Source organism: Macrotis lagotis, chromosome 1 (genome assembly GCF_037893015.1).
Source record: "Macrotis lagotis isolate mMagLag1 chromosome 1, bilby.v1.9.chrom.fasta, whole genome shotgun sequence".
Classification (NCBI taxonomy): Eukaryota; Metazoa; Chordata; class Mammalia; order Peramelemorphia; family Peramelidae; genus Macrotis; species Macrotis lagotis.
In genome coordinates this window covers 293,773,694-293,790,814 of record NC_133658.1, presented here as the reverse complement: position 1 = coordinate 293,790,814, position 17,121 = coordinate 293,773,694, and the positions used below count along the sequence as shown (strand labels likewise).

At 39.4% G+C, this 17,121-nt stretch overlaps 1 protein-coding gene across 2 annotated transcripts in view; it reads left to right on the top strand.

The window, feature by feature from the left end:
* The first annotated feature begins 753 nt into the window (after positions 1-753).
* Positions 754-17,121, top strand: part of STXBP1 (syntaxin binding protein 1) — a 93,802-nt gene continuing 77,434 nt past the window's right edge. The window contains exon 1 of one of the 2 annotated variants that reach the window (XM_074211110.1): positions 754-921. In XM_074211110.1, the coding sequence (XP_074067211.1) occupies positions 885-921 (37 nt within the window). In that variant the 5' untranslated portion in view covers positions 754-884. The remainder of the gene's footprint in view (positions 922-17,121) is intronic. The other variant, XM_074211111.1, reaches the window with a different exon arrangement.

Below are 17,121 nucleotides of genomic sequence, written 5' to 3'. Positions count from 1 at the left end.
GTGTGTGTGTGTGTGTGTGTGTGTGTGTGTGTTGTGTGTGTGTGTGTGTGTCTCTGTGCGTGTGTGTCTGTGTGTGTGTTTTGTGTGTGTGTGTGTGTGTCTGTGTGTGTGTGTGTGTGTGTGCAGGAGGTCAGTCTGGCTAGTCTATAACGGGAAGAGAGTGGGGAGGGGAGGGAAGGGCAAGGTGCGGTCACAAAGGTGCCTGCAGCAGATCGCTCCCAAATTCGGTCATCTAGACGTGACTGGACCGGGCTAGGGCCAGCGCCGGGTCCAGCGCTCGGCGGGGCCGCGGGCTGCTGGGTCTGGGGCCAGCGGTCCTTGGGGGTCACGGGGCGGCCCGCTGACTTCAGAGACGGGGAGCGGCGCGCCCCGGGCCTCGCTGCGCCCCAGAAGGGCGCGAGGAGCGGGGAGCTGGCTGCGGTGCTGGCCGTGCCCGCGCCGCCCCGGGCGTGGGCGCGCATCTCCGGGGGGGGGGGCAGGGCAGGGCCCTCCCCCCGCCGCCGCCGCCGCCGCAGACAGGCCGAGAGGGCGGGGCCCGGGCCGGGGGCGCGGGGATCGGGGCCCCGGCTGCGTGTAGCCCGGCTTCGGGACCCGCCGGCCGCGCGCGCCCCCTCCGGGGATCCGCCCCCGCGCGCCCCCGCCGCCCCCGCCGCCCCCGCGGTGGGCCGAGCCGCATCCCCGGGCTCCTGGGCTCGGAGCGGCGCGCTGATTGGCTGGGAGGCGCGCGGGTGACGCGCGTGGCGCTGCCTCCCCTGCGCGCGCCGAGCCTGCCGGGCGGCACTGGCGCCTCAGTCAGCTGAGCGCGCCGCCGGAGCCGGGGTCCTCGCCGCCTCGGCCGCTGCGGGAGCCCAGTGAGGAGGCGATCCGGCCGCCGGACCCCCGCCATGGCCCCCATCGGACTCAAAGCGGTGGTAGGAGAAAGTAAGCGCCCCCCGCCCCCCCCTCCCGCTCCCCGTCGGCGCCCGGGATTGGGGGGGCCCGGGCTTGGGAGGGGTCGCCTTGCCTTCCGTTCTTCCCGGGACCGGGGCGGGGGGGGCAGAGGACAGGCTCAGTCCGCAGAGCCGGGGGCGGGGGGCGCGCGCCTCAGAGGCTGCGCGGTGGGCACTGCGGCTGCGCCGGCCCGCCTCGCGCCCCTGGCCCGCCTCGCGCCCCCCACCTTCTAAAGATGGGACCCCCCGAGAGGCGCGCGGGGGCCCCCCGAAGCCGAGCGGTCTGCGGAGTAGCGGCCCGGCCGGGCGCTGCAGTGCCGCGGGGTCTGGCCGGAGGGGTGGTGCTTAGCAGGGAGCGTCCCCGTTGTGGAGCTGCCCGCCGCCACGGGGGGACCCGGGCACCAGCCCCCCCGCCCACTGGCGTCCGTGGCCTCGCTGCCCTCCAAATCCGATGATCCCTGTGAGCCGAGCTTCCCGGGAGCAGCATCCTTCCTCCCCGTCTCCCCGCCCCCTCCCGTTCCTGTCTGATTGTCCACCAGCTCCCCTGGGATCCGCCCGGCCCCGGCCCCGGCCCCGGCCCCGGCCCCGGCCCCGGCCCCGGCCCCGGCCCCGGCCCCGGCCCCGGCCCCGGCCCCGGCCCCGGCCCCGGCCCCGGCCCCATCCCCAGCCGTTCGTGTCACGTCAGCGATTCCGGGCAGAGAGGTCGCCAGATCGGCGCCATCCCCCTCCGTTTTCTCCCAGTGCCCCCCTCACCCTCCTCCAAGGAAGACAACCCTCTGCTCTGAGCTCTCCTAGGATGAACCGCTTTCCCCTATACCCCCCTCCCCCCGCTCGCTTTAAAAAAACATCGTGGGAGAATCGTGATCAGAGAAATCACAGTCGCATTCTCCCCCTCTTTCCCTTTCCCTTCCTCTGGGGCATTTGAGCCTGCTGTTATCTCTGCCCGGAGCTGCAGAGGGAACCACTTGGGATTAGCACAGCGGAGAAAGAGAAAAAACCCCTTTCCCCAAACCTCTCCTCGGATTTATGCCGCTTGGCTTCGAGGAAAGCACCTTTTTCAGGGTCCCCGCTCTTCATTAGCTCTAGGAGGAGGTTCTTGGTGGCTTTTTCTTGCAGTGCTGACTGGAGGATCTGCAATCTGCAGTCTCTCGGGCAGATCAGAGAACTGGACTGACTATACACATCACATATAGGGCAGATCACAGCTCTGTGAAAGAAATTTTTTTTTCTAGACATTTCACTGATTATTTGAATGAGAAGTATAACTTTTTTAGTAATTTGGGGCTATGTGTATTTGATGAGATGTGATACTGGAGAACAGTTCAGCAAGACAGTATCTTGGTGATAAATATTTTTAAGTGTGTGTGTGTGTGTGTGTGTGTGTGAAATATGTTTTGGGGACCATTTTGGTGAGCTTGATATCAGATAAGGGTTATGTTGTGCCGGAAATTGAGCTTTATCTTTGTCAAGAGAAGTGATATAAAAATGGTGAAAATCTAAGTGTTTCCTTTCTAATGATTCTTTCCATTCATGGGGCCAGTCATTTTAAATAGATATCAACACAGTAGATTTTTATTTTATTCTAATTTTTAAAAATTTACACAGTAAATGATTCCACAGTATTTTGATGTTTCACCTTACTGAAATTGTCATATTTTCTTCAGAGATAAATGTGAGTTAAAGACAAATTAAACCATTAAAAATTCCTATTACAAAGCAATAATATTTTTCCTTCCCTTCTTATTCCTCTTCTCTCCCTTTAAAATCAAGATTATACATATAGACATACTCTATTAGGTTTATTTTTGTAAAATCTAGTTTTAGAGCTGGGTGTGACCTTTGAAGGAGATCTGGTCCAGTTCTCTCATCTTATAATTAAGGAAACAGACTCCTGGAGGTCAAGTGCTTGCCTGTGTGTGCAACTATATAAAATGCTAGTGAATTTCAACACTGACCAACACTGTCTGGGATTCCAGTATGTGCATAGAAGTATATGCACTACTTCTGTATTTTCTTTTAAAAAATTTTTAGAAAAAAATGAAAGGATGAATACTATACTATATCATGTATTTAATTAATTTACTCGCAGTGTTGATGTTCTAATCCTGTAGTTGCTAAGATCTTTAGAAGCAACTTTTTCATCCCTTTAACTAGAAGGTTCATCAGTCATGGCTCCCAGATTGTTCTTCATAATTTCAAGTATAACCCTTGAAAGCATAAAGTCAAATATGTTTTTCAGTGAATCAAAAATGAAATAAAAATTTTTGTATGCCAGTCAGTAAATGGATCTATATGCATCTCCTCAGTATAACAGATGAGTTAGATTTTTATAACTTAGCTGATAATACTGGTAAATTTTGGCTTCCCTTCATCAAATTGACTTTTTATTTTGATTGTTGAAAGAAAAGTATGAAATGAAAATAAATACCTAATTAACATAATTTCTTTGAGATGAGATTTCTTCTGTGGTGGTAGTTTCAGATCTTAATAAAATTAGTGGAAAACTGGACAAAATGATGAATGAGCAGTGTGCAAATAAATTAGAAGCTTGGATACTGAGGTTTTATTCTTTCTACTAACTTGGCGTAGTAAATTGTGTTTAGAATTTGTTACTAGAAGAAATAGCTTTTAATTGATTTCACAAGAACAGCAGTACACAAGAACAGTAGAGAAAACGATATTCTGGGGCAATAATTAACTGTTTAGGAATAAGAATTGGAATCACCCTAGTATGGAGCCTAATGGTGTTACCTGGTGTGTGAGTGTGTATGTGGGGGGTGGGTGGGGGAATGATAGGGTAAAGTTAGTCTAGAAATTTTGATTCATATCATTAAATTTTTGATGATGTACAGGTATATTAAATTTTATTTCATAATTATATCCCCTTCATGTTATTCAAGAACTACACTTATTTTTTTTTATTTGCAAATGAACAATTTCGGAATAAAGATACCGAATATGTACATGTTTTAAAGAAGGTTAAAGTTGGTAGAACTATAAATTGAGAGGGAAACTTACTAGACTTTTTTGCTTTTAGAAAGAGTAAATCTAAGTAATTCTTATTCTTACAGTGTATTTTAATAAGAATTTACACAGCATTCCAGAAAGTATTTATGATCCAAGATATATACTTTGTATTGAATTACTGTTTTCTTAACAGGTCTCTTTTTAATAAATTGAAAAGCGTTAATAATGAAAACTGAAATGTCAACCATTTAAGTTTAGTCTTACTTGCTTTTTCACATTTTTGTGTCTACTGTATTTTTTTTTACTCTTAATGTCTTTTCCTCATGATTTCATACTCTGTACTTTTAGAAAATTATTTTAATCATCAGTTTTGTTTCAGACATATTCACTGATGCCTCAGACCCACAGTATCAGTTTCCAGTACATTTGATCATATGAAAAAACATTCTTTATGGGCCCTCATTTTATTTCATATACCTTCAATATGGTATACTCTCTCTCTTCTTTATTTCTATATCCTTTGTGATATTGCTTTCTAGTCTTTGAGTTATAAACACCCGAGGCTCTAAAAGGTCCATGAAATCATATGTGAATCTATAAATGTTCCTTTTGTACACTAAATAAATATCTCATATATTTGTGTATTTCAAAATGTTCATAAATCAAATTGTGATTAATAAAATAAAAATTCATTTAAAAATGTTACCGAATTCAAAGTAACTTTTTGTCATCCATCTCATAGTACAGCTTCTCTTGTGGGGTCCTTGAAATTTTTATATATTAGAAAATATGAAAAATTTTCATACTTAATGGTTGGGAACTATCTCAGCACCATAAGTAGTTCTTCTGAGATGTGAACCATTAAGCATTCTACTATCAGGTGTTCTTGTAGCTCCTGTGGAAGGAAGGAAGAAAAAAGGAAGGAAATCAGGCAACCACTTATTCACTGCCTATTATGTGTGAGGTATGGTGCTAAGTGCTTTAAAAATATTATCTCATTTGATACAAGAACTTTGGAAGGTAGGTGCTACATTTGAAGATGAGGCTGACCGAAGTTTAGGAAACTTGTCCAGGGTCACATAGCTAGTAAGTATCCGAGGCAAGATTTGAACTCAGATCTTCCTGACTCCAGACCTTGCACTCTTTTTCCTCCCCTAAAACTATACTATTTGTTTCCTGGATGAGTAAACCATATTGTATTCCTAAAATTCTCCTTTAAAATTGAAGCTTCTTTTAATCAGTATTCTTCAAATTTGATTTTCCATGCCTTTCTGTTTTGATTTTATTGATCTGTGTGCAATTCTTATTCTTTTACCCTAGTTTCTAATTTTTAAAATCTTTTTCATGCCCTCACATTCTAAGTTGTTTTTGTTGTTGGCTTAGTTTTGAAAGATACTGACTTTTCTCACTGTGAATGTAGGTGAGGAAGAGAAATCTAATTTTATTCTAATCACCCCCCCCAGCTTTCCAAAATTTTCAATTCAAAAGCACAAAATGCTCATCATTTCCATGTCTCCTTAGAAGATATTTATGTTTTGCTGCCTTTTAGTCATATAGATATTATGCTTCCTGAGGGATTAAAATAAATCCCTCTTGGTTCAGTTTAATGTCTTTTAAAACTTTAAATGTTAATGTTTCAGTATATGTAATGGAAATTGAATGAAAAAATTCACCCTGCCTTTATATTACTTTCAGTGAGAGCCTTAAAGCATTTTTAAAGAAGTCCTATAGGACCAAAAAAAAAAGCTTTGAAGTAGCAGGTTACCTTTGATTAAAATTTCAGTAGTTTTATTAGCAGATAAATGCATATGCTCAAATAGGCAAATGTATATAATTTCTTTAATAATTAAAAAATTTAGAAATGTTTAATAAGTATCTTCCAGGTACAGAGAACTGAGACTCTGAGGGGGTCAGAAAGTTTAGATTAGACCAAATTTCTGCTTACATGGAACTTTCCATTCATCAGGGCATTAAGTCATAAACATTGATAAGGATAATACATAGCAATAAATAAGAAGTGTGTTAAAGTGTTACAAATAATGTGCTATCAGGGTTCTGAGAGAAAGATTGTTAATTGAGAAATCAAACTTAGTGGAGGAAGAGTCCATATTGTGGTCTAAAATATTAGTAGAAATTCAGGCAAAAAACAAAGGGACCACTGTTAACATCACTTACAAAATTTGTTTTGAAGCACCTAAGAGATTTGAAGTTGATACTGTTTGGCCATTTTATGTGTAAATGCTTGGACTAACACTTCCCACCCCCCAAAAGGATTTTGCGTGTTGATATATCTTTTAAATGGTATACCAGGAAAGGTAAGGATGGAATTTTGTATTAAAGGACTAAAAGCTTGCAATTTGATTTTTTAAGTAAAATTTTAGCCTTATTTATGGTCAGACAGAAATGAGAAGACATTAAATTTCCCAAATGCAAGTATTATTCTCAGTTAACAGAGACAAAATGAAATACAAGAGATTGTGACTTTACCCAGTGTCATCAGTGAATCAGTGGTAGGGCTAGGAATAGAAACCTGAGTGCCTGACTCTGCTTCCTGGATCTCCTTGTTTTGTATCCCAATGTCCTTTCATTTTTCATTATACTGTTGATGGTGTTATACTGTATAACTCAACTTTATAATAACATGTCTAAGTTTATGAGAAATTAAAATATAGTTAATTGAATGGATGCTATATGCAATAGTATACAAACTCATAGAATTTGAGAGTTGGGAAAAGAACTCAGCAGATTAAAGAAATTCCTTGCTATATCATAACCATTTAGTGGTGGTCCAGTCTCTGCTTGAAGACCTGTAAGGACGGGAAACTCACTCCTCCTTTGAAGGAGAACCTTCAGACCACGAATAGATATAATTGTTAGGAAATTTTTCCTGACATCAAACCTAATTTATCTCTTGGCAACATAAAGCCATTGCTCTTGGTTCTATCTTCCAAGCCAAACAGAACAATTCTGATGCCTTATCATATGTTCTATCCCTAGTTGATATTTTTTAAATTCAATTTTATTTTATTTTCAGCTCCAAATTTTCATCCTGCTCCTCTCTCTCTTCCTTATCTATTGAAAAGTCAGAGAAAAACAAAGCTCGTTGCAAATATATCCAGTCACAGAACACCAATGCAATTCAAAATAAATACCAAAGAAGGAAAAGAAAAAATACTTTGATTTCATTCTGAGTATTATTTCTGTCTAGAGATGGATGGTATGTTTTATTTTCAGCACTTTGGAATTGTGGTTGGTCATTGTGTTGATCAGAGTTCCAAAGTCTTGTAGAGTTGATTGTCTTTGTAATATTGTTGTTATATTTTTCTCCTGGTTCTGCTCACTTTGCTTTGCATCAGTTTATATAATTCTTCCCAGACTTCTCAGAAATCCTATGCTTCATCATTTCTTACAGAATGATAGTATTGTATTCCATCACCTTCACTTCCATGAGAGGCAGTTAGGTAGCTCAGTGGATAGCACTGACCTTGGAGTCATGAGGACCAGAGTTGGAATCTGGCCTCAAGCACGTGACACTTACTAGCTGTTTGACTGTGGACAAGTCACTTAACCCCTGACTGCCTCACCTCTGTGGCCATCTCTGAGTCATCCTGATCCATATCTGACCATTGGATCAAAATAACTCCAGAGGAGAAAATGAGGCTGGTGACTTAGCACAACACTCCCCTCAGTCAAATCTAATTCATATGCCTGCATTGAAGTCATGATCTTCTCCGAGAATGAAGTACAGATGTCATCATCATCATCATCATCATCATCATCCCATCACCTTCATAAGCCATAACTTTTTCAGCCTTTCTCCAGTTGATGGACACTTTCTCAATTTCCAGTTTCTTACCACCACAAAAAGCTGTCACAAATATTTGTACATACAGGTCCTTTACATACAGGTCCTTTTCCTTTCTCTTTTATCTCTTTGTGATATAGACCTAGTAGTAGGACCCCCTGGGTCAAAGAGTATGCATGGTTTAGTACCATTTTGGGCATTGTTCCAAATTGTTCTTTAGAGTGATTGGACAAGTTCACAGCTCTACCACCAGTTCATTCTGCAGATAACTAAAAAGTGTGATTGTGTCACCATGGCTAGATTTTTTTTTTGATGTTACAGACCCTTCTCAGAATAATGTTTTTAAATACATAGGATTATAAAGGAAATAAATTATGTTGAATTATTATGAAAATTTTTTAATTAGTTCATAGACCCCAGGTTAGGATCCCAAGGTTTGGAGTAACATGGGAAAATGTTTTCAATTTGTCAAAAAGTTGAAATTAAAAATCAGTTTTAAAACTGAGTTCAGTTTGAACTCAGACCTGGGTTCAAATATAACTTCAGACATTTTTTAGCTCAGAAAGTTACTTGACTCCTGTTACTTCCATTTAAAAAAATGGGATTTCATTTTCAGGATATACTCCATTAGGAGCATTTTTAATGCTTAGATCAATTGATATAGACCCTAGCTTCAAAATCAATAAAATATTCTTCATTTAAGCACTTTGTTGTTGTTTTCTAGTCTCTATAACTGCATGGTAAAGATAGTAGAGTTATTTGCCATTCCTTTCTTCAGCTTATTTTACAAATGAGGAATTGAGGCAAACAGGGTTAAGTGACTTGCCAGGATCAAAAAAGCTAGATAACCGTCTCAAGCCAGATTTGAACTCATGAGTATAGTCTTCCTGATACCAAGCCCAATGTACTTACTATCTGTTGCACATCTTAGCTGGTTTTACTTGAACTACGATGTTCAAAGAATTTGAGTTCTTTCTATGACTATATTCATTTAATAGGAAGGAGACTTAACTGAGAAAGACTATGAAGCTTGCATAGGTTGATTTCTGGCCTCCCTGATCATGTCTGCCTTTGAACCTGTAGTTTGAATGGCAAATGACTACTTGTTTAAATTAGATTTTTACCAGACTTTTATCTCAATTTCAGAGATGATGAGGACCAATAAACTTATGTATGTGAAAGCAGTTGGATATAAATGCTCCTCTACATGTTCAGAGTAGCTGTATTACAGGAGCCCTTTTTGACCCCTGGAGTGGGGAAGTTTAAGGCAGAAATGTGGGATTTCATGGTATCAACAAAATAGTATGCAAGAGGATAGCGTTGGTGAGAAGATAAAGGATATTATGCTATTTAGTTTGAATGTTTTGCCAGGTAAGTAATAAATATACTGGCCAAGACAGAGGGAAAAGAGATGTGAACAGGCTGCACAAATGTAGAGAGGTAGGAGAGGGAAAAAACAAATTAAAACATTTTTGGTTTGGAGCCCAGATAATATGTCAGGAAGTATAGATAGTGTGAAATCAGCAAAAGTAGGTTGACATTATTGTAGAAGGTCTTAAATGCCTGGTGAAGGAATTCTCATTTTATTCCATAAACAGTCAAGAATTATCAAAGCTTGTTGAGAAGGGGAGGGAAATGGTCAGACTTGTGCATTGGAAAGATGTTGGAAGCTGTACAAAGATTCCATTGAAGAGGGGGAAGAGTGGAAGCAGAGAATCCAGTGAAGAGCTCTTTAAAGAGGCTCCTCAAGAGGAACTAAGCTAGTAGCCAGGACATTTACAAGAGTCTATGAAGTAGAATTGATAGAACTTAGAACTTAATAATTTATGGTATTTGATAGATTAAATAGAGAAAGGAGTCAAAGATGTTTCTTAAATTTTGAACTTGGGAGGAAGTTGGTGCTATTTATTTGTAGAAATAAGGAAAGTTGTAAGAGATGGAGGTTTTGGGAAAAGATGATGTGATCAGTTTTGTATATTTTGAGTTTGAGATACTTGTGGGACGTCCTGGTGGAGATGTGGGGATTGTAGTGCTCTGGATCTGCACTTGAAATGTAGATTTGGGAGTTGTTTTTATTCAGGTTTACAATTGAAAACATAGGAGTAAAGTCATGAAGGGAAAGGGTGAATTAATAATAATAACAGTAGCCATTTATCTAAGTAGCCTTAAGGTTTGCAAAGCACTTTACATAAACCTTATTTAATCTTAGTCTTACTATAATGTCTTAAGATGGGGAACTATTTTTAAATTGTTATTCCAGGCCTACCAAGGAAGAAAGGTAAATTCCAACTCTGTCGAATCTTGTGATTTCCTCTGGTCTGAAAAATCACTGGACCTGACTTTTTTTGGGAAACTGAATTTGGAATAGGAATTCTTCTGATACCAGAAAGAAGAGGAACTTCCAAACTTGCTCTTTTTGAGTAGTTAAAAGAGTCTCATAGTTCCGAAGAAGTCATCTAAGGCAGCTCATATTTGGACAAGAATTCCTCCAACATTTCAAAGAAGTTCATAGAGTTGAAGATCATCTCTGGACTTTTGAGACTCAAAGAAGACCAACTATCGCCTGTATAACTGCTCCAACAATTCCTAAAGGCTTCTCTCTTCATTGAAATCCAGTGAGAAATTGCATTTCAATGACTTCTGTCTGAGAACTGACCCTTTTCTCCTCCCCCCCACAAATCATCCAGGTAAATTTTTTTCCATTATAAAAACCCATCGGAAGAATACTGTGGTGATAGGTACTCACAGATATACCAAGACAGCCCAGGTTCAGGAACTCTGAGACCCGGAAGAAGGCCAATAGTATTTAACTTACAAACCTCAAAGATCCAAACAGTTCCAATAATCACAGAATGTGGAAGTCAGTGCAAGAACCCAAGGGATTAAAGTCAAGACCCTTCTTGGCTAGTCAACCCACCCAGAAGCAATACGTTAGGGGACATAATAGGACCCTAACACAAAACCTCAATTCAGAAATTAAATCTGGAGAAATAGATACATCAAAGATGAAAACAACAACCAGTATCAAACCTAAAAATATCCCAGAAGAAGGAAGCAATTCTACAGTAAAGGAAGAAATGGATTTTCCTCAAGGACTTCGGGCATTCCTAGAAGAAATGAAGCAAGACATAAAGAATGAAATAAAAGATCTAGAAGAAAGAATTAGAAGTACAATAAATAACTTAAAAGAGAAAGTGGTAGACATCAATGAAGAAATTGAGTCAATGAAAAGAAGAATAGATCAAATAGAATTCAATGACTCCAGGAGACAGCAAGAAATGGTAGAACAATGTGAAAAAATTGAAAAATTTGAAGAAGAAAATGTGAAATATCTGGTATCTAAAACCACTGACTTAGAGAATTGGTCACGAAGAGATAATATAAAAATAATTGGTCTCCCTGAAAATATTGATATAATCAAAAGCTTGGATACTATATTTCAAGAAATAATAAGTGAGAACTGCCCACGTTTGTTAGGACCAGAAGGTAGAATAGACATAGAAAGAATTCATAGGTCACCTCCTCTAATAAATCCCCATATAAAGACACCTAGGAATGTCATAACAAAACTTATGGATCCCCTTGTCAAAGAGAAAATATTACAAGAATCCAAAAGCAAGCAGTTCAAATATCAAGGAGTGACAGTCAGGATCACACAAGACTTTGCAGCTTCCACTATAAATGAGAGGAAATCTTGGAATAAAATATTTAGAAAGGCAAAAGACATGGGCTTAAAGCCAAGAATAAAACACCCTGCAAAACTGGGTATAATGATATATGGGAAAAAATGGACATTTAATACAGTAGAAGATTTTGAAGATTTTTTGATGGAAAGACCAGATCTGAGTAGGAAATTTGGAATAGAATCAGAAGAGGTCAGTGAAATCTAGAAAGGTAAATTTATTGGAAAAAATTAGGATTTGTGTGATATAATGGTAGCATTTTAAATGGGTGAGCGGGAAGTTTGTTAACATTTTTGAAAATAATTATGGTGGAGTATGTTTTAAATTCATGGGTAATAATGGAAATATTTCTTGTTTCAAAAGGGGGAAAATTAAATTTAACTAGAATCTGGGTTATTTTAGATAGCTTGAGACAATTGGAAAATGCATGAATTAAATAATGTGCGAATATAATGGAATATTTCACCACAGAAATGGGTTGAGAGGTCTTAGAATCCTGGGTCTGAAGTGATGCATAATGAAATAAGCAAAATCAAAATTTAAAGATATTACCAACAATGCAGAAAACTTTCAAACTAAAGAATAGAACTAAACAAGGCTTCAGAAGACCTGACCTTGAGGAAATTATCTTCAGGCAAAAGGGATGGACACAAGATGAAAAAAGTAGCCAATAATTTTGAGACATGCTTAGTCTGGATTAATTTTGATTGTTTTACAACTCAACCCCACTGAAGTCATTTTTTGTTTTTTCATTTAGAAATAGAAAAGGCAAAGAGAAACTTCTAAAATGTAACAATTGTAATAATCTCTACAAGGCTTGTAACATTTAAATTCAAAAATTCAACTAGGAATTTGAAGGAGAGCAGCTTTAAATTGCAGGTACAGAATTAAATAGATAGCAGTATGGGGAATGTTTTATGTCTGGAAAGTGGTGTTTAAATTTAGCAATAAAGAAAACTGTTTTGGAATAAAAAAAAATTAAATTGTTATTCCAGTTTTTACATTGAGGAAAATGGGGCAACCCTGAAGTCAGGAGGACCTGAGTTCAGATATGATCTCAGACATTTAATAATTAGCTAGCTGTGTGACCTTGGTTAAGTTATTTAACCCCCTTCTCCCATTTCCTTGCAAAATGCCAAAAAAAAAAAAACCACAAAACCCTACCAAACTAATAACAGATCAGGACATTTAAGGTCAGGGAGATATGTGTCTTTAAGTGACACATTGTTGGTGCTGATCCAAGTCTAGCATTCTATCCACTATACCGCTCTACCTCTTTCACCTATAGAGGGAGATGGAAAAAAAGGGCCCTAACTGCAGTCCCTTGATAGGATACCTGAATTAAGAAATTGAGAGGGAAGAGTTTGACAGAAGTAGAATGAAGAGAAAGTGTCATAGAACTCAAAAAAGGAGAGAATATCAAGGAGCCATTTAAAACTTCCACAATCTGACTTCTATGTACTTTTTTATATCCTTTCATGAATTTTATATTCCAGCTAAATCAATGAATAGCCATTCTTCAAACTCTGTACTTCATCTTCTACTTTCCTATTCTTAGACAAGCCACTCCCATACTTAGAGTGCATTTGTTTCCTCTTCATTTCTACCTCTGAGAGTCTGTGTCTTCCTTTAAGGCTTTTGTGATATTGTTGAATCTTTAAAGGAAAATGTAAGCTTCCTGAGAGCAAAGATTGGCTTTTAAAACTCATTGTATCCTCAGCTCTGGGCTCAGTGCTTTGCACATGGTAATACATTTTAATTGTTTACTTGTTGACTTTCCTACTAGATTGTAAGTTCCTTGATGACAGTGACTGTGTTTTGCCTCCTTTCATATAGCCAGCACCTAGCACAGTGCCTAGAATAGAGCAGCAGACAATTAATAAATGTCTATTGGATCTTCTACCATCACTTAGCATCTTTTTTTGAGAGTCACTCTGTCCATATTTATCATCCTGTCCAAATCCTGGTAATATAAATATTTATTAATTTTTTTGAATAAAATTGATGTATTTGAAATTGTGGACAGTAATGTTAAGTATTGCAGAACAATTAAGGAAGACAAAAACCTAAGAAAGTCCCAAGTACTAGCTGTCTCTTTTCTCTAATTGGACTGGGAGACAAATAAGTCTACTTTGTTTTCTCATCATCTTTAAACTGGAATTCATCATCTTTTCCCTTAAATTTTCCCTATCTCCTATCCTCCTTATTGCTGTAGAGGGCAACACCATCCTCCCAGTCTCTCAGACTCATAACCTAGGAGTTATGATTCTGGACTTCTCACTATCTCTGACACCTCATCCAATCTGGTGCCAAGGCTTGTAATTTCACTATTGTAACATCTCTCAGATATGCCTCATTGTTTCTTCTGACACTGTTACCACTCCTGGGCAGATTCTTATTAGCTCATACCTAGATTATTTTAGCCTATTGTTGGGTTTGCCTGCCTCAAGTTTTTCCATGTTCTATCCTCCATTCAGCCATTGAAGTGATTTTCCTAAAGGGGTAACCGATTTGATATGTCAGCCTCCTCAATTTACTCCAGTGGCTCCATATTGCCTTCATTGCAGAATGCTCTGTTTGCCATTTAAAGGCCTTCATAACCTGTGCTCCTCACTCCCTCACATGTATTCTTTTTTTTCTTTTAAAGATTTTATTTATTTTGAATTTTACAATTTTTCCCCTAATCTTGCTTCCCTCCCCCAACCCCCACAGAAGGCAATGTGCCAGTCTTTACAATTGTTTCCATGGTGTACATTGACCCAAATTGAATGTGATGAGAGAGAAATAATCCTTAAGGAAGAAAAATAAAGTATAAGAGATAGCAAGTTTACATAATAAGGTATCAGTTTTTTTTCCTAAATTAAAGGTAATAGTCCTTAGTCTTTGTTCAACCTCCACAATTCTTTCTCTGGATACAGATAGTATTCTCCATCGCAGATACCCCGAAATGTCCCTAATTGTTGCACTGATGGAATGAGCAAGTCCATCAAGATTGATTATCACCCCCATGTTGCTGTTAGGGTGTACAGTGTTTTTCTGGTTCTGCTCATCTTGCTCAGCATCAGTTCCTGCAGATCCCTCCAGGCCTCCCTGAATTCCCATCCCTCCTGGTTTCTAATAGAACAATAGTGTTCCATGACATACATATACCACAATTTGTTAAGCCATTCCCCAATTGAAGGACATTTACTTGATTTCCAATTCTTTGCCACCACAAACAGGACTGTTACGAATATTTTTGTACAAGTGATGTTTTTACCTTTTTTCATCATCTCTTCAGGGTATAGACCCAGTAGTGGTATTGCTGCCCTTTGGGCGTAATTCCAAATTTCTCTCCAGAAAGGTTGGATGAATTCACAGTTCCACCAACAGTGTAATAGTGTCCCAGATTTCCCACATCCCTTCCAACATTGACATTGCCCTTTCTGGTCATATTGGCACATCTGAGATCCTCACATATATTCTTCAGTCTTCTGACACTGGTCTCCTTCCTATTCCACGAATATGACACTCCAACTCTGGTCATTCTCTTTGCCTGTCCTTAAAACCTGGAATGCACTCCCTCCTCAACTCTTAACTATTAATCCACTTGGCTTCCATAAGTCACAACTAAAACTCGATTTTCTACAGGAAGCCTTCCCTATCCCCTCCTAATTCCCATGTCTGCCCTCTGTTAATTGGTTCCTACTTAACAGGTTTGTAACTTGCTTTGTATATATTTGTTTGCTTTATTGTCTCTCCCATTAGAGTATAAGCTCTTTAAGGGTAAAGATTGTCTTTTGCCTCCTTTAGCACAATGCCTGGAACATAGTAGACATTTAATAAATGTCTATTGATTGATTGATGGATCTTCTGCTATCATTTAGCAACATCTTCTTTGAGAGGGAAGTTCTATCCAAATTTATCATCCTTCCTAGATCCTGTTAGTAGTTCTCTATCACTCTCAGGCCATTCTTTTTTCTTTCCTCCCTTTTCCTTATTTCTGTGTTTCTATCAGGGGCTTACCATCTTTTTAGAGTGGCAGTATCAGAAACATCCTCTATCTTCATCCTCCATTGCTCGCTCCTTTCCATATCTAATTAGTTTATATATCTGGTAATTCTGACTCCACAGTTTTTCTTGCATTTGTTTCTTCTTTTTACTCACATAGCTATTACCTTTGTTCTCTTACCTAGACTCTTTTTTTTTTTACTTCTGAATGAGGTTTTATTTTCCCCAATTACATGTAAAAACAATTTTTAACATTAATTTTAAAAAAATTTTGAGTTCTATATTCCCTCCTTCCCTCTTTCCCTTTTCTCTTTCCTGAAATGACAAAAAAAATTGATATAAGCTATACATGTTCTTGCTTAGACTTTCAAAATAAACTCCTCATAGGTCTCCCCTCATCAATATCATTCACAGAGCTACCAAATTGATATTTAAAAATAACTCTTGACTACATCACTCCTGTATCAAGAAATTTCAGTAGTATCCCTGTTATCTTTAGGATAAAATACAACCTCTGTCATTTAAAATGCTTCATGATCATCACCATTTAGTCTTTCCAGATTTATTTCATATTATTCCTTCTCATGGACTGTCTATTGCAACTAAATAGGGCCATTTGCTGTTTTCTGTCCATGACATTCTGTCTCTTGATTCCATGCCTTTGCAAGGTTGTCCTCTGTTTTGGAATGTCCTCCTTTCTCACCTCTACTTAATAGAATACCGGCTTCCTTCAAAGCATAGGTTAAGGGCCATCCCTTAGCACATACTTTTCTATGTATAGTTTTCCTTTTGGAGAATGAAAATACTGCAGGTCAGGAACTGTGTCTTTGTATCTTCAGTGCCTTTAACAGTGCCTTGTTTCATAGTAGGCTTGTGGAATTAAAAAGACCTGTTGGATTTCACAATTAACAGGTCAACTTGGGGGCCCTTCAACACACCTCTTTTTTTATTATTAGTACATCAGAGAACTTTTAAAAATTGAAGATAATAAGCTTTGGTCTTCTTTTAAACTCCACAATTTCTTCCCTGGATATGGATGATATTTTCTATCATGTCTTATTTTTTTTAAGTTTTTGCAAGGCAAATGGGGTTAAGTGGCTTGCCCAAGGCCACACAGCTAGGTAATTATTAAGTGTCTGAGGCCAGATGTGAACTCAGGTACTCCTGACTCCAGGGCCAGTGCTCTATCCACTGTGCCACCTAGCCGCCCCAATTGTCTTTGATTTCTGCTGAAATGAACAAGTCCATCAGGATTGAGCATCACCCCATGCTGTTGTTAATGTGTATAATGTTCTGTTCAATTCTGTTCAATCAAGTGCAAATCTTTCTAGACTTTTCTAAAATCCCATCCCTCATGATTTCTTATAGAACAAGTATTATTATATCACATACGTATACCATAGTTGCCACCACAAACAGGGCTGCTATGAATATTTTTGTATATGTGAGATTTTACCCTTTTCATAATCTCTTCAGGATACAGACCCAGTAGTGGCATTGCTGGATCAAAGGGTATGTACATTTTTTTTGCCCTTTAGGCATAATTTGGACACAGCTCTTTCAGTAGAGTGGTAGTATCAAAAGTTAGATTGCAGGCTACTTACTGCCTTATTGACCTTGGGCGAATCAGTTTACTTCTCTGGACTTCAGTCTTTCACTTGTTTAATGAGGGGTTGACTTATCTGATTTCTAAGGTCCTCAGACAGAAATTCTTACAAGTGGAGACATTTCTGGAAGTTTAGTGATT